Source organism: Pelobates fuscus, chromosome 5 (assembly GCF_036172605.1).
Source record: "Pelobates fuscus isolate aPelFus1 chromosome 5, aPelFus1.pri, whole genome shotgun sequence".
NCBI lineage: Eukaryota > Metazoa > Chordata > Amphibia > Anura > Pelobatidae > Pelobates > Pelobates fuscus.
In genome coordinates, this window is record NC_086321.1 from 267,624,960 (window position 1) to 267,647,836 (window position 22,877).

Sequence of the window (22,877 nt, forward strand, 5' to 3'; positions counted from 1 at the left end):
AAGTCTTTGGTTATAACCAGTTGCCCATTTTGCCACTGAGCTCTACAGCAATACTACTTGTCGTGATGTCAATTGGGTATTGTGGGTTTGCTCAACAACTATACTCCTAGAAGTTGTAGTGATGCATGGTTAACCTTCCTTCTATGTGTAAATTAGTTTGTGTAAATCATATTCTTTATAAAATGATCACTAGGTCAAAAACGACCTGGACAGTTCTGCTCTAGTCCACACCTTTCAATCACACCTATTTACTTTAAATAGAAAGTATTCATTCTTAGATGTATGTTTTAGGCCACCAGATTGCTTTGCCAGAATAATATTTGGTATTGAAACGGTTTCTATATAAATGTCCTTCACATTTTTATTGATGCCTTTTTGTGCACATTAATATGGCATGATGGTTTTTAACAAAAAAAAATCTTATTTAATTTCTTTGTTTTGTGTCTAAACTATATTTTCTTATCTCTGCAGGAGCAGCCAAGGCTTTATGCACATGAAACTGTCGAAAACCAAAGAAAAGTACATACTGGGTCAGAACAGCCCTCCTTTTGACAGCGTCCCTGAAGTCATCCATTTCTACACCACCAGAAAACTTCCAATCAAGGGGGCCGAACATTTATCACTCCTGTACCCAGTAGCTGTGCGGACCCTGTAAAGTGCCAAAAGACTTGTTTGCCCCCTTCCTATGGATAGGGGTCTGTGAAGAATCATTTTAATCAGTACAGCAGGGTACTGCAGGGGGCTATTCAAGCACTGAAGAGGAACGTGATTTAGAGAATGGAAACGCTGGTTGTATCGCACTCAGTATATGTACGATATTGCACTATGGCATTCACACTGTACAGTACTTCTTTGATGAGGAGGACTTGTGAAAAGTAAAAGCTTAGCTAGCGTTTGTGGTTAGAACCCAAACCAGCTCTGGCAGTTGAAGGGACTTCTTGAAAAATGCAATGCTTGTTTGGGCGGATAAAGTTAAACCTGCACAGAAAATAAATGTTACAGTGTGAAACTACATATTTATTATTATTATTTTTGCACAAAACAATTGTTTGGAGCTTTTATTATTCTGTCTGTACATTTGTTAAAGAATCGGTTGTTTCTCAGCTAGCTCCACAAATATCTACAACAGATGTCTACAACTATGTCCTCTCTTGTTTAACATGGCTTCTGTGGCAACATTTATGTTGTAATGTGCACTTTTTTCCCCGCAAGGATTTACTGATCTTCCTCAAACAAGCAATGTATATTTTCATCATATAGAAAGAGAAATGTTTCATTAAAATATGGATGAAGGTTTCTCACTTTGTTCTTGTGCATGAAACATTGATGGCTTCAGATTCTTACCATCATTCAATAAATATCGTCCATGCATATTCTGCGGTACCTGTGAAAGTCAGCACGTGGCGGCTGAGCTGCTCTGACACTATACCCACTAATATACGTCTGTTGGAGCAATAACATATCGTTTTGGGGTTTGTGTTTTTTTTTACACTTGCGTTATCCTAATTTGTCAGTGCGCAGTAGCAAGTTATGGTTTAATTATTTATGAATAGGGTATGTAAATAAAGAAATAGCAGTTTAATATATAAGTATATTTTTGACCCCCTTTTTGGTACAAGGAATGAACGGTTGTGCACCTTCTTACAGTCCAAGACCTACAAAGTTAAAATTGACCATGTTTTGTGTTAGTACAGTGTGACTGTTCTGTTGTGGGAAAGAGTTACTCGAATGTCAATAGGTTTAAATAAAAAAATAGATAAAAAAAATCATTAAAAAAAAAATCAGGGTGTTGTTGGTTTTAACAATTTTGCTTGTGAAGCCTGTTTAGTTTTTTTTTTTTTTTTTTTCCAAATAGCATACATGAAAAAAAAATGACAGTATTAGGGTTTCAACCATCTTATCTCTAATAAAATTGATCTTCGGCATGTCTCGGTGAATCTTCTTATATGCTGTTATAAAATCATTTTCTACCATGATGTAGTGTCTGCTTTGTGGGATAAGCATTTGTCTGTGATCTAGCAAGTATGATGGTAAATCTTGAAAATGTATAGCACTCTTAGAATTATCTATAGAAAAAATTATCTTAATTGATATTTAAAGCAATGGTTTATTCACTTATTAATGCAGACGCTATTCACTTTTGATTTTAAATTTGTGCTTCATTACCCCTGTATTCTAATGCAAATTGGAATCGTATTTGCAAAGAACTTACCCTAAGAGGTCAGGCTTGAAAAAAATGTACAAGTGTCCTGATGTGAATGAAAGAAAATTAGAAATCCCCATTGCGTGGAAGCAGCACTGTCTGACATCTGACATTTAATTACAAGCCTCTCCTGCAAGACTCCCAAATTATACCACTTCAGTGATTTCTATAGCCTTAACTGACAGGGACCGTTCAGTGTTACAGTCTTAAACCATCAAGAAAGGCAATCTCAAAGCCGTCCAGCTTGTAACAGCGGGTACATTTATGGCCTATGCATAGATCTTTAGGTTTTATCCGAGAACAATAACTCTTGAAAGTCCAATTTATAGCGGATTTTTTTTTCTATCAGATCTAACCCAATGTTTAATTTAACATGCTTTAAAATAACAATCTACTATAACTCTGCATGGACAGATTTAAGAATGTAAATTTTTTTTTTTTTTTTGTTCTGCATGATTTGAAGCTATCATTTTATTTTATTATCTTCAAATAGCTGAGCAGCACTTGCTCTCTTTTATTTATTTTTTAACATCATATAGCGGGAAACCATTTACCATACATTAGAAAACAGTAAAATGTTCCTTTATAATAAACCTCTTAACTGTTTGCAAAAATGCAGCTTTCTATGTTGAACATCACTAAAAGCATTGTGGAATTTTCATGTAAGTACATGTTAAATGCTTTTTATTCTTTCTTTTGATAAGGACCACTTTACTTCTAATTTTAGCCTTTTCTGGATTGAAGAAAGTGCTAATCTTTGCTTAGGGGCAGGGTATTGTTGCTGACAGATACCAATCCCAGAAAGTGTTTGCGATTGTTTACAATCATTACTATATGTAATTTGTAATTCATTTTTTTTTCTTTCTAGGCAATCCTATTTTTAGTTTTGATAAATGGTGGAAAAAGCAAAAAGAAAACACATTTAATCCAAATATGTTAAATGTTGTTTGGTTTTTAAAAACACAAATAACCTTTATAGTCCCTTAATGATTGAATTTAGTATTCAAAGTGTACAACTCAGAGACATAAAACAAAGGTATAGTTCATTAGACACAAGTAGAACTAGAATAATCACTTGAAGGTAAGCAGAAGAAAAATGTCCAGTGCATAAAATTATCATCATACGGGATCAACGCATTTCACGTTCCAGAAGCTCTAGCTGTTTTCCAGACTATGCTTTTCCATATATCTGAAATTGTAATTTGTATTTGGAATGATCTGTCCCAGCCTAGCACCTTAAAAGTACTAATCTTGTATGCGATTAGCAGCTCAGCTATTGTTTATGTTGGCATTATATTGTATTTATGACTGGAACTATTATTTCAAATGAAATACTTGAGTGTGACTATATTTTAGTCCATAGCGTCTGATGGAGAGGATAAAAAATGGAAGTGACATACCTCCCAACATTGGGAGTTATGGAATTGGGGTGGTTGGGCAGGCATTCAGAGGGTGTATGGCGATGCCTATAATGAAAAAATGGGCAGGCCCACCTGGAAAGTTGTCATGCCCACCCACTGAAGTGGTGTCTCAGTCTGTTACCTAGCAGGAAAACCTGTGTTGTTGGGAGCCTGAATACTGAAGTTGCACATACAAATACTTGGAACCTGGCTAACAAACTCATGCTAACAATAATCCCAGCACATAAACCAAAAACTGTAATACAACTTACCCATGTGGAACTCCAGGTCCTAATAGAAAAACTGGAAGATATAAAAAATAACTCCACAATAAGTCCAAACTCAAATTAAAACATAGTTTATTCAGCACAGTGAAAGATAAAACTAACAGGGAAAAAAGGTCAAGCTATACACCTAACTTGGACCCTCCGGGTCCTTAAACATATTCCACTGAAGTTAAACGCACAACAAGTGATGCTTCCTTAAAGTTTGCGAGAACTTGACAGAACAGTATTGCAAGATTTACAGTCAGTAAGAGTTTCACAATTATGACTGCAGGCCTTCCAGCCGTCCCACTTTGGGTGGCATCGAAGTGAAATAGTTTTTTCAAAAATCCAAATGAATTGTTCTTTCCATTCCCACAGGTAGGAAGAGACTAGGGATATCAAGCATATTCCCTTCAAATGTCCCTATTTAGAAGGGATAGTGCTTAATTTTGGCCCAAATCCCTCTGTTCCTCTTGTAGGTGATTAGTATTTTGGTATGGTCTATATGGTATAGCAGAAAATTAAAGAACACTACACTCATTAGGCTACCACGTCGCACCAGATCCAGGGCAGGTCAGACCCCACATCAAATACCATAGAATAAAGTGATGGTCCAGGCAATCAAGTCAAATGACAAAGACCCAGTCGGGTCGAAACATTGCTCTGTGTTTGCTCCAATAGAGCTGCTGTTTTGCTATTTACTTGAGTGCCTGGACCATCACTTTATTCTATATGGTTTAGCAGGCCTCCACAGTAATAATACTCACAGTAATGTGTTTCTAAACTGCAAAAAAAAACATATTTAGAAATCAGCCTGTGTAAATAAAACACATTGCTCTTGTTATAAATTACATTTTAGTTACATAAATTATTTGTAAGTCACCTAAAAGTTCTCAGAACAGCCCATCTCTTGCCACACCCTCACTCATTTGAATTATTTTAAATTAATAGTTTACACATTAAGTGTGCTGTAGGTAGCCCAACAGGATCACTGAATCAGGGAATGGTCAAAATAAAAAAAACTCTGCAATTTTTTAAGGGCACATTAAAACAATGTAATGTTTTTATTTTCTGCTTGTTGCATTTCCAAATCCAACAATGTGAGTCAATGCTGCATTCACTACAGTCACCCAGATCACTCCATCTCAGTTTTAGAGAAACTGCAATGTTAATATTGCAGGGTTAAGATTGCCTCTAGTGGCCTCTGATACAGCCTATAGAGGTGCTTCCAGAATTTACAAAGAGTGTAACTTCACAAAATGTTACATGGAGACGTCCAGCGTCTTCAAAAGCTTCTTCAAAGTGTTGCGCATGCCTTCCACCTTGGAAAACATTGATTCAATGAAAGCATTGATTCCCCAGAGTCGAAGTCAGTGCCGAGGGACTTTGTCACCGGAAAGAGGTAGGTGTAAAATAGTCTTATACACTTTTGTATTCCTAACACTATAGTGCTCCTTTAACCCCTTAAAGGCCGCGGACGTATCAGGTACGTCCGACAAAAAAAGGTCCTTAAAGACAGCGAACGTACCTGATATGTCCGTGGCGAATTCGGGCGCTGGAAGCCGCTCTAACGGTATTGCAGCGATGCCTCGATATTAAGGCATCGTGCAATACCCCCATTCACTGCCGTTCAGCCAGGTGATCACACCCCCGGAGAACAATAGAATTGCGACTTTCCTGGCGCCTTGGTATCTGTACCTGAGCAGATCATTTAATAAGTGGACAGACACCTTTGCACCGGGGCACAAAATACAACATAACTTGGGTTCCTTTGCCCCCATCCCCTCACAACTAGTGTATCCAGCAAGCTTAAGCACCCACTCTGTCCAAAAGGTGGCTAGCCAATTTTAGATCAAAGTCCAAGTTTCAGCGGGTCGCGGCTAGCCCCCAATCTGGCGCAAAGTTCCATGGTGCTAGGTGGAAATTCCTGGGCACCCAAAACAACAGCACTTTCTGTAATCCAAAGTAGCTCCTCCAAGTTCAGGGTATCATTGGATGCCTCGCCCCTTACATCTCATATTACTTTGATTTGTAGTGCTATAGAGATAGAGATTAACCCAGCACATATGTCACCAAGAATAAAATTGTCCCACCTTCTTCAATAATGGAATATTCATTTTACCTTGATTTTCTCAAGCCCTATGTTATTCTGGTCTTGCACCAGGGAACAAAGATCTTGATTTAATAATTTTTCGTGATTCCAGCAACGATGTCCCTTGGTGCTGGATCGGCGCTCCGGCTCCTCCGACATCATTCGATAGGTGGGCTAATGCTCATGTGAGGCAAGTGTCTCAAGCGTATTAGGCCCTCTCGTAGGAAAGCATTGAATAAATGCTTTCCTTATAGGAATTTTACTGATGCTGGATGTTTTCATGCAGGGAGTTAGAACGTTCGGCGTCAGCCAAAAGTCCGTTAGCAACCAGGAAGTGCCTCTAGTGACTGTTTAATTGACAGCCACTAGAGGCAGTCTTAGTGCTGCAATGTAAACACAGGGAAATAATTCTTAAAGAGATACTTTAAACACAAAAACAACTTTAACTTACTAAAGCAGTTTTAGTGTATAGATCATGCCCCTGCATTCTTACTGCTCAATTCTCTGCCATTTGAGACAGCAGGTTCATGATCTACACAACACAACCAGTTAATTACGTTGTTTTGGTGCTTAAAGTGTCCATTTAAATACTTAGTTTAACATGTGTGCCCTGCTCTGACTTCTACATGCTGCTGTTGTGCTAATACAACTCTGCAAAATTTTAACATGATGCACTCATAGAAACACCAAATTACAGTACGCTTTATTGCGTGGGAAGTCTGTGATGTTCTGATTCATACACACAAGCTACCTAGCAATTACAGGCTACATTTTTGCTGGTACAAAACTTAATGTCTAATGACTGGTAATCAACAGATCCTGAAAATTCTAACATCTCATATAGAGATTAGTAGACATCCTAGAAAAAGACCACGTTGGGAGGAAGAATTGAAGGGATATTAGAACCGAGGACAGAATATTACTTTTAAATAGCAAGATCAAGCAGGTGTCACTGTCTGTGCCTTTTTTTGTGTTTCTAAAAAAGGATTTTGTGAAGGTGCTTAAGAACTATTATTATCCTCATCTTTATAAATGATATAACATGTTCTAGGATAATTATGGTGTCAAAATCTCCTATAGCCCGGGATAAATAATTAAATCTGCAGGCCTACTTTAAAATTATGCAAAAGATGTTCATTTTAACCTAGCAATATGTATTCTTTTCTATTACAAGTATATCTAATGATATAGGAAACTGACTAGGGAAATGTAAATTTAAAAGCATATTAGATGTGCTAAAAACATAGCTGTGTTGGAAAATGATCATAATTTATCTATTTTGGCATCAAATGTGTAATTCTTTCTATAAAGTCACAATTTAATGAATAACCCTCTGAGTGACTCAGTCCTTTTCATCTAACTTGCACAATTCACTCAGTTCAGTTACAGAATTATTCTCTAAATACTGGATTTTGTCCAAATGGTGAAAATAGCCAGAATGGCAATTCCAGAATAGCAATTCTCATACTTACTAATGACAATTTCCAGTCGAAAGTTGGTCATTCGGTCGAACGTTTCAGTGTCTGGTTTAAAATCAGTGTGTTTGGCATCTGACCCGTATGTAAAATATAGGATTTGAATATGTACAAAGGGGTACATTTAAACTGAATTAGGACTGAATGCATCCGGCAGGATGCATATTCAGAAATTATCGCAAGTGAACAATGATTTGAAGTACTATTAAAAACCTCTCAGCGGCACAAGGGTTAATCATGTGACTTGCTATCCAAACCACCACATTAAAAGTAAAACATTTTTTTAAAGAAACTTAAACCCCATATTGCTGTACAGGAGGTTTTAAACCTCCCTTATGCCCTACCTTCCATGTCTACTAAAGAGTGAGTAGCCACTGAAGCTAAAGTAATATTGCCCAGTCACTAATAAGACCCCATCCAGTGTGGGGAACATCCTATTTTTTCACCCCATTCATACCAGTGGGTGTTTATTTATTAATAGCCAGGGAGGCCACATGAGTAGGGGCTGGTGGGGTATTAGGTCCCCCTGGGTTATAATAAAATGAGTAGCCCCCACCACCCATGGGGCAGGGCAGAACATAAGAATCACATCCACACAGTATGGGGCCTTTCTAGTTACAGTGAGTAGCCACTGGCTGCTCACTGTTTGGTAGATATGCCCTAACTCGCAAGTTTAAAATCTCCGTTATGCTATTAAAAAGGTCATGACCCTTTTGTTCCGGCTGAAATCCAGGCCTGACACTGTTAAATAGTGTGAACAATGTACGGATTTTGCCGTATGAATGGTACCACACAGCAGCGAATGGTTTTGCCCCATTCAATATGGGGCCATTCTGATTGTAGTGAATAACCCTGTGTAGTGGTACTTACACTCTCCGGGGGGCAGTCGAGGTCCTCTTTCCCCGCTGCGCGCGGTCCTGCATTTGCACGAGCCGCATGCGGCTCGTCCGACGGGGAGATCCGGAAGGCGTGCACTGACCGCGAGAATGACCGCGTGCACTGACCGTGTATCGGCCACGCTTTTAAAGAGACAGTGGGAGCCAAACGGTCTCCCATTGGCCCATGTCATTCCACATTCCCCATACACTCACATTTTGGGGGCGTGGATATGACAGGGGCCAATCAAATTAAACACTAAGGTATTTATACTCACCTTTCCCTTAGCTCCCTGCCCTATTGTGGTTTCTGATTCAGTTCCCTTTAGTGCTTGTTTCGTCTAATAGTGTTTTTTTCGTGCTTGACCTTGGCTTTGTATCTGACTCTGTTTTTCTCTTTATCCCTGCTTTGTCTTGTTTGCCGGTTTCCTGACTCCTGTGTACCAGTCCTTGGCTAGTTCTTGTTTTCTCTGTCTCTCGGTTCTCGTGACCTCGGCTCGTTCTTGACTCTGTCATTTCCCTGTCTACGTCGAGTCCAGCCATTCTAAGGCTCGGTAAGACGTATCTTATTTATCTTGTCTCTCGTTGGACTAAATCTTGCGTGTTGGGGTACACTACCATGACACCCTGTTAGTTTCCATCTTGCACATCTCTACATCCCATTTAGGTTGCTCACTATTATTTAATTTCCAACCTTGTCCATCACAATTCTCTGTAGGTCAATGATGTGGTTGCGGGGGTAAATTAAGTTATTGAGCTATATCATCTTCCACAGCCACTTCTGTTATCATTATAGTGTGTTGCATGGTGCTCATCCAACTCTAATGCAGAATACAACTACAATAAAAGCCTCCACGCTGAACCTCGTTGCTCCTGCACAATACATATAGAATGTCTCAATTTCCTCACTGTGTTGCAGTGTCTGAATTTCTGCCTTTAAGGTCCCCCAGCTACATCCATATTTTAATAGCTCTCAAAGTCTGGTGTTTAAAAAAAACTACAAAATGTATATGAATACATTTCTTTCAAATAGTAACAACTTTACAAAATGTGCTAAAATAATATTTGAAATGAGTCTGGAAATAGTTTTCACGACATATAATAGTATGCACTGCTCCAAATTATATGATAGATACAACAGATATAAAATTGCATTACTGTTTTTGTTCCACCATTTATATCCATGTTCTTTGTGAATGAATTGTGATATAGGTGGCTTATCAGTAAAGGAAGTTTTAATCAAGCCCGGCTCTAAAGTTAAAACATTTTTTTTCAATAATTATTATTCTAAGCCTCACCCTGTTCTTCCTCTAATTGTGGATGTTTCCTTTTTGTCAAAATGTACTTCGGTTTCCTTGAACAGTTAACAATTGCAGACATTATGCTCTTTAAGATAGCAGCATCTCTAGTTTGCCAAATGTACTAGTTTGTTTAATAGACAGAGACTATGTTAAAGCTGCGTGAGGGTATAATCACAACACTCATACTTGGGAACTATATAAAGCATAGAAATTAGTCATTCATAATCCCCTGGGTCGGGACCCACATTGGGTGCGGATAACAAATTTGGGGTCTTTAGTTGTTGGAAAAGGAACAGTCATCTGCTCACATTTGATGGTTTACGATAGTAGCACTGCCTTCTTTGGGACTGTGGAGACCCTTTTGGTACTGCCAAGAGTAAAATGAATGTGTTTTACATAGGTCACTTTAGTACAAACCATGTTACAACTAAAAATACATCATTAAGCTAATTGCATTATTAACAAATGGTTTGCCAAAAATAAAAAAATGATTTGGGTCCCTGGCAAACAAAATAGAAAAGGATGAATGGTGTTAAAGAGTTAAATGATGCAATACATCTGAAAAGTCGTGTTCGGGACAAAAGGCCCCTCTTTTTTTTTAAGATGTACACCTAGTAAATGCTGTTTTTCTGGACACAAATTGTTCTTTTCTGTTCTCAGTAGTGTCTCTTCTCCATATCAGCAAAAAAAGTTGGTTTGTATTGCAGTTTGGGCACTCGGGCTCAAAAATGTTCGCCGTCACTGGTATAGGACTTGCAGGTGATTTGCTTACATTTGATGTCTAAATGAAAATACTTGTTTCTTTAATTATAGATTAAAGCTTGGGACTGTGTGTAGGTTTTGTTCACTGGGCTAAGTATGCGATGTCCTTCCTTTTTCTTTTAGACACATTTACACTTTTATGATGGCATTTTTAGACTTATTATACAAGACGTAAGGGTATACACAAAAGGGTAGATTTCTTCGCAAATGGGCTCCAAAGCCACAACATCACAGGCATCCAAGCAGCAAGTTGATTTGTAGTTTTGTCTTTAAAATACACGAATCTGGGCTGAAGTTTATTGACCATCATTAAAATACATATTTGTATTGTCATCTTCTTTCATGTCTGCTGGAATGGTGCATTATTACTGTTTACTTACAATTCTTTGCTTTCTGCTACTGACCTAAATATATTTCACAAACAGCAATCTTGTTTAAAAGCACCAGGCTGGAACAGGGGTTTAATATATACAGACCTTTCTAGATGGATAAGAATGGATGTTGGAGGATAATGCAGAGAATAAATTAATAAGAAATGAATACATGGCTCATTGGGAAACCTTGCTGCAGTGATTATGGTCTTTGGTGGCTTCCTTTAATTTTATAGCTATGCATGTTTTGCATTTATTGCCACCAAATAAATTCAGATTGATGACTTATTGCGAATTAAGAGACGCATTTATTTTCATCTTCATGATCTCTTTGGATTTTTGTTACAGATAAAGAGAAAAAATGCCATCAAATATCTTGCTTGAGATTTGTCTTCTAAAGCACCCTATGGATTGTGAAATTGTTTCATCTCAAAAATCATCTGTGACAAAATGCCACATAAGGTATTGAAGTGATTTTGCAATCAGCTCCTTTCTTTTATAAATGGAATCCTTTACAAAATACTTTAAATTGTCCAAGAATCACATGAGCATAACACAATAGGGTATATATATCCAGTGCGATGTGACCAACAATTTTTTTTATAACAATAAATGTAAAAATATATAATATTTTGGCTCAAGGCAAGTGCTTTGTATTGACCTATAATCAAGCTATCCACAAAGCACAAAGACCTCAATTTAATGTGTTTGAATCAGCATCAGAAATGAAAAAAAACTTTTCAAGCAATTTATCTTTATATAAGTCAATATCAAGCTCTTGCTTTGAGCCAGCAAATTATTTCCTATTTATGTTTATCTGTTATAAAAAATAAAAGTGGGTCATGGTACTTACTTTTGGATATTTTAGATAGTACTTGATATCTGTGTTGCCATATCGTGTTAAGCCAACCACTACTTCAACGTACCACAATATCAGTGGGTCCTACACAGGTGTGTACCTAGAGCATTTGGCACTTGGGGCGGATCCTTTATTTGGCACCCCTCCTGCCCCCTCTCCACACATCCCAAACCTTAAAATGTAAAAAACACCTGCAAAATGTTTTCATGTATTTAGCATTGAGTAGTGTTTGTATATTTGTATATTATTTTGTTACTCTATTTACAGGGCCGGCGCCACCTGTAAGGCGACCTAGGCAGCCGCCTAGGGCGCAACTTACCAGGGGGCGCCGGATCCCTGTCCCCGCTGTGGCTCCTCATGCTGCGCCGCCTGAGCGCTTTAGCAAGCCCCAGGCGGCGCAGCACTGCTGCCTGGAGGGCGGCCGGGTTTATGACCGGCAGGAGGGAAGCGCAGAGCGCTCCCTCCTGCCGGTCTCTCCATGTAGCGTGGCCGGGCGGCGCGGAACGCGAGACAGGAACCTTTGTTTCCTGTACCCGGCCGCCGGCGGAATGACAGGAAGTGCTCACTCAGTGAGCATTTCCTGTCATTCCGCCGGTGGCCGGGTACAGGAAACAAAGGTTCCTGTCTCGCGTTCCGCACCGCCCGGCCACGCTACATGGGCAGGAGGGAAGGGTAAGGACCACTAAGGGGGGGGGGGGGGGTTAAGGACCACTAAGGGAGGGGGGGGGTTAAGGACCACTAAGGGAGGGGGGGTTAAGGACCACTAAGGGAGAGGGGGGGGGTTAAGGACCACTAAGGGGGGGGGTTAAGGACCACTAAGGGAGAGGGGGGTTTAAGGACCACTAAGGGAGAGGAGGGGGGGGATAAGGACCACTATGGGAGGGAGGGGGGGGGTAAGGACCACTATGGGAGGGGGGGTAAGGACCACTATGGGAGGTTGGGGGGGATAAGGACCACTAGGGGAGGGGGGGATAAGGACCACTAGGGGAGGGGGGATAAGGACCACTAGGGGAGGGGGGATAAGGACCACTAGGGGAGGGGGGATAAGGACCACTAGGGGAGGGAGGGAGGGGGATAAGAACCACTATGGGAGGTTGGGGGGGATAAGGACCACTAGGGGAGGGGGGATAAGGACCACTAAGGGGGAAGGACCACCAAAGGGGGGTAAGGAGGGAGGACTACTAAGGAGAGGGGAGGAGGGTGATTACCACTAAGGGGGTGGGGGGAGTAGGGGAATGTCTACTAAGTGGTTTGGGAGAGGGAGGACCACTAAGGGGGGAGGGGGGAGTGAGAAGACCACCAAGGGGGACTGCAGAGGGACAGGGGGCCAAGGGAGAGCACTAAGTGACAGAAGGGGAGAACACGGAGGGACAGAAGGGAAGGGGAAATCAATAATTGAGGGGAGAGCACTATGAATTTTTTTTTTTTTTTTTTTTAAAGAAAGCTGTTCCCATCTCAGTCCCTATCCTACCCCACAAACCCTCTCTTTTACACTACACACATACACAATGCATCCCCCCCACACACACACAGAAACATACAATGCATTCCTACTCACACACAGACACACCCGAAACACACAATTCATCCCTTACGTTCTCTTACATAATTAATGCACCCCTTACAGACACACACTGCATTCAATTACATACACAGAAACAAACCTTGCACCCCTTACACACACACACACAGAAACATACAATGCATTCCTTACACGCAAACACACACTACATCCCCTATAAACACACTACATCCCTTACACAAATTGCACACATAAAACATCCCCAACTCATGGATGGGCCATGTAGGTGGATTTATGGGTGGGCATTGTAGGCGTATGCCCCCTGGGGGCCCAGACCTTGAGCTGTGTAAGGGGCCCTAAAAAATGGAGCTGCTTCCTGTTCGTTAATTGTTGTGAGCACTGTTAAAAACAGTCTCCAGAGAGCCTCTTCTACACCAGACCTGTGGAGCCAGACTGAGCCCATCATCAGCCTCTTGTCCTCATCTGGTGGTAAGTAGGAAATCCAATATATTATTAGTGGCACTAATCTCTAATTTACCTCACATTAAATGGATACTATAGTCACCAGAAGCACTACAGCATAATGTAGTGGTTCTGGTGTCTATAGCCTGTGCCTGTAGGCTTTTTAATGTAAACACACTGTCTTTTCAGATAAGACACTTTGTGAAGACTGGCGTTGGCCCATATGGCAGAGCATATGGGCGGGGCATTGTGATGTCACATGGTGGGCTGGACATATGGGGGGGCGGCAAAAATTTTTTTGCCTAGGGCGGCAAAAATCCTTGCACCGGCCCTGTCTATTTAGCACTGAGCAGTGTAAGTATATTTGCACATAAGAATGGTTTTATATGGAGTCTGGGTGAGTGAATGCAAGGGTGTGTTTGTATGTAGTGTTGACGTTAGAATTCTGGGTGTATTTGTGTGTAGTGTTGAAGAGATGCATGCTGAGATGTATGCACATACACACCCACACCCACACACACATATATATATATATATATATATATATATATGTATATACACACACTGATACACACATACAGATAAATAGACACAGCCACACACAGATACAGCTTTATAAACACAAACACACATACAGATACACACGCAGATGCACATACAGATACACAGACACACACATAGGTACACACACACACACACACACAGATACACACACAAACACATAGGCACAGTCACACACAGATACAGACACACATGCTGCTACATAGGCACACACACTCACACACATACAGAAACACATTGACACACATACAGCATACAGTCACATATAGATACTCTAATACAGAGTGTTCCTCTCTCCCTCTCTGCACAATCACAATCTGCCCACCCCCCTCCATCCGCAAAACCCAGTAAGAAAGCAATAAAAACAAGGAAAGGCTCCAGCAGAGAGACAGCTGCACTCAGAGCAGATCCTTCTGCGACGCGCACTGATTGCAGCACAGAGAGGGCGGTACACACTGACAGGGCCGGACTGGCCCACCGGGATACCGGGAATTTTCCCGGTGGGCCGCAGCACCTGGGGCCGGCAGGAAGCCCTAATGTTTTATTTAAATAATTTTTCCCTCGGACTGTAACAGCTTCTGTCAGTCCGAGGGAATTCAGGAGGCAGGTGCTGGGGGCTGGTGCCAGACGCAGGGAGCACTGAGTCTCCCTTCCCAGCACCTTTCTTAGCACTTACCGGCCCAGCATGGTACCTCCGCCCCCACGTTGTAGCTCCGCCCCCGCATGGAAGCCCCGCCTCCTGCACACAAGCAGTGGACCTTGCTGCAGGAACAGGCATAAGAGTGTGGCCTCCCAGAGAATACTCCAGTGCCAGGTAAGGATTAAATACTGTGAGTGTGTCTGTCTGTAGTGAGTGTTGGTAGTAAGTGTGTGTGTAGTGAGTTTCAGTAAGCCGAGGGAGGGGGGTATTAATGGAGTGAAGGGGGGGTATTAATGGAGTGAAGGGGGGGTGTTAATGGAGTGAAGGGGGGGTATTAATGGAGTGAAGGGGGGGTGTTAATGGTGTGAGGGGGGTATTAATGGAGTGAAGGGGGTATTAATGGAGTGAAGGGGGTATTAATGGAGTGAAGGGGGGTATTAATGGAGTGAAGGGGGTATTAATGGAGTGAAGGGGGGTATTAATGGAGTGAAGGGGGGTATTAATGGAGTGAAGGGGGTATTAATGGTGTGAGGGGGTATTAATGGTGTGAGATGGGGTATTAATGGAGTAAAGGGGGTATTAATGGAGTGAAGGGGGGTATTAATGGAGTAAAGGGGGGTATTAATGGAGTAAAGGGGGTATTAATGGAGTAAAGGGGGGTATTAATGGAGTAAAGGGGGTATTAATGGAGTAAAGGGGGGTATTAATGGTGTAAGGGGGGTATTAATGGAGTAAAGGGGGGTATTAATGGAGTAAAGGGGGGTATACATGGAGTAAAGGGGGTATTAATGGAGTAAAGGGGGGTATTAATGGTGTAAGGGGGGTATTAATGGTGTAAGGGGGGTTTAATAGAGTGAAGGGGGTATTAATGGTGTGAGGGGGTATTGATGGAGTGAATGGTCTGCAGCTCTGCACATTGTGGAGTTGCAGACCTGTGTCTGCGATTGGCGCTCTCTGGCCATGCAGACTGGAGGGGCTCACAACCAGCGGCATACAGAGCAAGCCACCGGGGCCACTGCTGGTGTCGGGTCCTCGGTCACTGATCGAGGACCTAACACAGTCTGCCCTAAGGTGATTTAGGTGGCTGCGAGGCCCCAGGCAACGCAAGGCCTTAGGCAGCTGCCTAAATCGCCTAGAGAGCCGCCTCTGACCACAGTCTAGCACCCGGTATTAAAACAGTGATTATATTAAAGCAGGAGTGCAAGGCAAGATTGAACGGTGTATATATATATATATATATATATATATATTTATTTACACACACACACACATACAGTGGCGTACACACAACCCATGGGTCCCCGGTTCAAAACTGATCCATGGGGCCCCCCTCTAACTCCCTCCCCCGACAGGCACACACACACACACATACAGAGACACACACAAAGACAGACCGATACATACAGACACATACATATAAACAGACAGGCACACATACATACAAACAGACAGGCACACACTTACACAAGATACATACATAAAAACAGACACACACACACACATGAAAAACAGACACACACAGACACACACACACACATACATACAAACAGACAGGCACACATACATAAATACAGACAGACACATACATACATACATACATACATACAAACACACATAATATTTAAGTCACCCTCCTGTTTCCTACCTTTTAAGTGCAGGAGGGTGACCTTCCCTGGGTTCCTACTCTGACTCCCTCTGCTTCCTCCCGTGCGGGCTCTCAGTGATAGCTGGGATGAGTGACGGGGAGTCACTTCCTCCCAGCTTGTGATCTCAAAACGATGCAGCGCTGACCGGGCCCCCTGAAAATCCATACCCATCATAAGTTGCCCATCGGGTGGCCCATGCTATAAGGGCCACTCGATGGGCACCTTAAAATGCGGCCGCGGCGGTTTGCCGCGCGGGCTGGGGCCGCAAATGATGATGGCGGGCACCTGGTAGCGGGGGTCTGCAGAGCGGCCGGGCCCCCTGGAGTGACAGGCCCGGTCACAGCTGCGACCCCTGCGACCGCTATATGTACGCCAGTGTACACATACACATTACGTGGCACAAGAACTTATGGGGCTGGCATACATTTTTTTTCCAGGGCTGCTTTGAATTCCCAGTCCGGCCCTGCACACTGACGTCAGTACATGGTGATATGCAGCTCCAAGCTCCTCCCTATCAAATAGTGCTTCAAGGTTATTCGGGCGGATTGTACCAGGAAGGAAAACAAGTAATGAACTGATTAAAACATGCCGTATGCAGCACATTTTATTCAGTTAACAATATGTTAGCAGTGATGCGAGGCCGCAAAGCTCTCACACCCCGCACACGTCAAAAGTTGGCCCTGCAGTGGCACCCTTCTAGCAAGTGCTACCCGGGTCGTACTGACACCCTCACCCCCCATTAGTACGTTACTGCTGCTTCAGCTATTTCCAGAGATTCTGCTCAATTAATTTTTTCCTGTGTTCCCATCCAAGGTGGCACCATTAGTGGAGTGTCGGGGTTCTCAAAAGGAATCTGGTCTGGATTCCAAATATATATAGGAAAAAGGAAATTGGGAGCACCGCAGGAACATGGATTTCTCAGAAGTGATGCTGCTGTAAAGACCAAAATGTATACAAAATACAGATTAAGGAACAACGCACACACAAAAATACAGTTTTAAAATTTACAAGGTAAGTTAAAATCACCTATCTAAAGAAATTCAGGCTCTAATATTTAATTAGAGAAAGCAAGTCTTGATAAATGTGCTTTCCAAGGATTTTCATCTTGAGCAGCCGACCCGTTTATCTGATTAGCTAAATTAAATCCATTCCGAATTTGTTAAAAATGGCTGACAGAAAAATGCATAAAATATTATCTGAGCTTGGTTGATAATATTGAATCAAGACCCAAGCTTGGTTACTTGTTCAAGTTGGTGAAATCAGGTCAAGGAGCTTGTGCAGGAAGCACAAAACATGTTTGACATTCTAAACAGCTCATCAACAGCTTCTAAGGTGTCAATGTGTCAATAAATATCAAACAGTAGATTGTAATGTGCCTCCATTGTAATTTGAATCTCATTATGCACTAAAAAGAAAACTACACATACATTAGGTATGTGACATATATGTCTACAAAATTTTCAAAGGCCTTGCTTTCTCTCACTCTTTTTACATACTTTCTATAGATTCAAAAAAGCACAGATCTCTCGTCTGAAGCCTTCGCAAGTCCTCCCCTTCTTCCCCAGCCTAGACTTTCTGTGACTGTCCAATCAGAGAATCCCAAATAGAGCCAAATGAGAAGTCTTTAAAAAGCTTTGTTCTGAGTAATTGTCTGCTTTATTATTATTATTATCATTATTATTATTATTATTATCATTAGCATTTATAAAGCGCCAACAAATTCCATAGCGCTTTACAATATTATAGGAGATTTAACAATAAATGAGACAATTACAAAAAATTACAGGAAAAATAGGATGAAGAGGACCCTGGCCAAAAGAGCTTACATTCTATGTTATATTGGGGTATAAAACAATAGGACAGGAGCTAGCAATCAAACAAGGTAGGAGTGCCTCCCTTAGGAGAGAGCAAGTGACAGGTATGTGAGGTAGATGTTACTCTGGGAGGCCATAAGCTTTCCTGAATAGAGGAGTTTTAAATGATTGAAGACTAGGGGAGAGTCTGATGATGGTAGGCAGGCTATTCCGAAGGAAGGGAACCACCTGCGACAAGTCATGCAAGTGTGAGTTGGCCGTACGGGTGCGACCAGCAGACAGGAGAAGGTCATGGACAGATGGAGACCGAGATGGGGCATACTTGCGGATAAGTGAAGATATATGATGGGCTAGAATTGTTCAGTGCTTTATAGGTATGGATTAGTGCTTTGAATTGACTCCAATGTTAGGGCAGACAGAGGGGTGAGGTGTGAGAGGAGCGACTGGAAAGGAAAATCAGTCTGGTGGCAGCATTCATTAGAGATTGTAGCTGGGCAATGCAGCTTCTAGGAAAACCAATTAGGACAGGGTTAGAATAATCCATGCGAGACATTACTAGAGCCTGGACAAACTCCTTAGTAGTATCTTGGGTAAGATAGGGGCGGATACGGGCAATGTTGTTAAGGTGGAATCGACAGAATTTGGTGACAGACTGGATGTGAGGCTTAAAGGTGAGGCCAGAGTCAAGTATTATGCCAAGAAAGCGCGCTTGCAAAGAAGGGATAGTGTGTGTACCACTAACTTGAAAGGAGAGTGAAAGAGGGTGATCAGTATTAGGAGTAGGGAAGACAAAAAACTCAGTTTTAGAGAGATTGAGTTTCAGAAATTGGGAGGACATCCAGTCAGAGATGGAAGAAAGGCAATTGGTGACATGTTTTAGGACAGCAGGGGAGAGGTCAGGGGTGGAGAGATATATCTGGGTGTCATCAGCATACAGGTGGTAGCGGAATACAAACAAATGAATGAGTTTGCCAAGAGAAGCACTATAGAGAGAGAACAAAGGGAACAAAGAACTGAACCTTGAGAGACTCCAACTGAGACAGGAGGTGTCATTGGAAAAGGAGACACAGAATGAACATTGGGAGATAAAGGTGGAGAACCAAGAGAAGGCTGTGTCACAGAGACCAAGAGATTGACGATTATGGAGAAGAAGGCCATGATCAACAGTGTCAAAGGCAGCAGAAAGGTCAAGAAGAATTAGTATGGAGTAGTGGCCTTTGGATTTAGCCGCAATTAGATAATTTGTAACTTTAATCAGAGTGGTCTCTGTGGATTGGAGGGGGCAGAATCCAGACTGAAGAGGGTTGAGGAGAGAGTTATATCCCTATTACTTATCTCTCTGTATATACCATTCATTTTATATATTTTCTCCTGTGTGCTTTTTTCTCACCATTTAGCCTATCTCTCACTATTCCTTTTACGTTGTAGTTTTTGCTTCTGGAAGATCACACTAGGCTCTGTCGTAACCAGTGCTGGATATACTTCCATGAGGGCTTAAACACAAAAAGGGGGAGATTGCTACCTCTTCAGTTAGTTCTCGTACTGCCAATCCATACCCGTTTGGAACTAGCGTGGTATGCTTTATTATTGACTATCTATTATTGAACATCTCACTCAGGGCTGTCCCCCTCCTATCAGGCCACACTGTTTAATTTGTCCTAGTACTTTTTAGAGTTGCTAATAAAGTTCTTTTGTTATTTATTATTATTTTCTCCTTTAGGATCTTATTGGAGTGGAGTGTAAATGTAACCTTGTGGTCACTTTCTATTCAAGTGACATCTTTGGTTCTCACTTCTATTTTTCAACCTGCATTTTTTTAACCCCTTAAGGACACATGACATGTGTGACATGTCATGATTCCCTTTTATTCCAGAAGTTTGGTCCTTAAGGGGTTAAAGTAGAGGTTGGAGAGCACGGTACATGTAAGAGAGGAAATTTGCATTAAAATTGAATAAATATTTCATTTTTTTCCTGGCCTTTATATTAAAAAATCCTTTTGTTGATACAAGTTTGTGTTTGTGTGATATAAGTATGCCATAAATAGCACATCATGCTTATGGGTAGACTCTCATGCTTAAATTAAAACTATAGTGCTAGGAAAACAAAGTTGTTTTCCTGGCACTATAGCTCCCTAAAGTGTCCCCCTCCCTCGCACCCCTCACCGTGTTGCAGAAGGGGTTAAAAACCCATTCTATGACTTACCTGATTTTAGCATCAATGTCCCTTGGCGCTGGTTCAGTCTCTGTATCTGCTCCTCCCCTTACATGATTGCGCCACGTATGCCAATGAAATAGATGTTTTATCTATTGGTAGATTTTATTATGTGTAGAAAGTACAAAATATATTAAACAACAATCAACAAACAATACAATACAGTTTATATTTATTCGCTTACATTTTAAGAGCTTATACAAAACAAATACTATCATACCAGTTATTTTACATATGGTTTATTTTGTTGTGGGAAGTATTGTTTGTGTATTACCAGTTTTTGAGGATGAAATGCTTTGCAAAACAGACACGGTTTGATTGATTCATTGCCTGTGGTGTATGATTTGTACATTTAATGGAATGTATTTATTACAGAGAAAAGATTGCTTATGGTTCTCCATGAACTTACCGAACTGCTGACATAACCATGATCCAAACAAACACAAGCAGCACCAACACGCTGGCTGATGTAACCACAAATATCAGTAAAAGTCCATGTGATAGAATATAAACAATAGAATAACATTTCCCTTTTTCACAAAGGGTGATCATAGAGATGTCAAGGCAAACAGAAACCTATTTATGAGAGAGACAAAGCCCTGATGTTAATACATTAAGTGACACAGAAGCTTGTCACATATTGAACACAATATGCATCACACATCACACATTCAAAACATGCAGTTACAGTGTTTGTGGCTTATAATTTTATCACCTTACTTGGGGACTAATTGGAAGCTGTGAAGGTGGGTGGTCCACATCACAACCTTTTGATCCAATAGGATGCTCGCAATGACCAGAGGGAAGATGACAAGTCAGAATAATATTACTTTGTATAATTCTTTTTTATGGCCATTTATCTCTGTTGCAACTTCACTAATTGCAGTTGCCTGCCAGCTTCTGTGTCAGGCTCACAGTGGATACTGTGCCCACTTGCCCAGTGCCACCACTCATATCTGGTGTCACAATAGCTTGCATTTAAAAACAAAAAAATTGTTTTCACTGTAATAGATTAATTAGCAGTTAGTTGTCTGCAAGCGTCTGTGTGTCAGGCCAACAGCGTGTACTCTGCCAGTGTGCACAGTGCCACTCATATCTGGTGGCACAATAGCGTGCATTTAAAAACCGACAAACTTTTTTTCACTGTAATAGATTGAATAGCAGTTAGTTGTCTGCAAGCGTCTGTGTGTCAGGCTCACAGTGGATACTGTGCCCACTTTCCCAGTGCCACCACTCATATCTGGAGTCACAATAGCTTGCATTTAAAAACAAAACATTTTTTTTCACTGTAATAGATTAATTAGCACTTAGTTGTCTGCAAGCGTCTGTGTGTCAGGCCAACAGCATTTACTCTGCCAGTGTGCAGAGTGCCACTCATATCTGGTGGCACAATAGCGTGCATTTAAAAACCCACAAACTTTTTTTTCACTGTAATAGATTGAATAGCAGTTAGTTGTCTGCAAGTGTCTGTGAGTCAGGCTCACAGTGGATACTGTGCCCACTTGCCCAGTGCCACCACTCATATCTGGTGTCACAATAGCTTGCATTTAAACACAACATTTTTTTTTCACTGTAATAGATTAATTAGCAGTTATTTGTCTGCAAGCGTCTGTGTGTCAGGCCAACAGCGTGTACTCTGCCAGTGTGCACAGTGCCACTCATATCTGGTGGCACAATAGGGTGCATTTAAAAACCCACAAACTTTTTTTCACTGTTATAGATTGAATAGCAGTTAGTTGTCTGCAAGCGTCTGTGTGTCAGGCCAACAGCGTGTACTCTGCCAACCTCTGCCAGTGCACATTGCCACTCATATCTGGTGTCACAATAGCGTGCATTTAAAAACAAAAAACATTTTTCACTGTTATAGATTGAATAGCAGTTACTTGTCTTCAAGCGTGTGTGTCAGGCCAACAGCGTGTACTCTGCCAACCTCTGCCAGTGCACATTGCCACGCATATCTGGTGTCACAATAGCGTACATTTAAAAACAAAAAACTTTTTTCACTGTTATAGATTGAATAGCAGTTAGTTGTCTGCAAGCGTCTGTGTGTCAGGCCAACAGCGTGTACTCTGCCAACCTCTGCCAGTGCACATTGCCACTCATATCTGGTGTCACAATAGCGTGCATTTAAAACCAAAAAACATTTTTCACTGTTATAGATTGAATAGCAGTTAGTTGTCTTCAAGCGGGTGTGTCAGGCCTACAGCATGTACTCTGCCAACCTCTGCCACTGCACAGTGCCACTCCTATCTGGTCTCACAGTAGCTTGCACGCATAGTACCACTAATCCAAAAAAAAAAATAACATGCAGAGGCAGGCCACCCCGCAGGGGCCATCTTGGTCTTGGTGCTGTGATTCCCTTTTGCCCTAGAATAATGCCCAGTTTTCAGAGGCCACGTACCCTGAACTTGAAAAGT

The 22,877-nt window shown here is 41.5% G+C and overlaps 1 protein-coding gene across 2 annotated transcripts in view; it reads left to right on the top strand.

The window, feature by feature from the left end:
• SHB (SH2 domain containing adaptor protein B) overlaps positions 1-1,925 on the top strand; it is a 204,128-nt gene extending 202,203 nt beyond the window's left edge. For both annotated transcript variants that reach the window (XM_063455274.1, XM_063455275.1), the window contains one exon: positions 472-1,925. In XM_063455274.1, the coding sequence (XP_063311344.1) occupies positions 472-655 (184 nt within the window). In that variant the 3' untranslated portion in view covers positions 656-1,925. The remainder of the gene's footprint in view (positions 1-471) is intronic.
• The last annotated feature ends 20,952 nt before the right edge of the window (positions 1,926-22,877 follow it).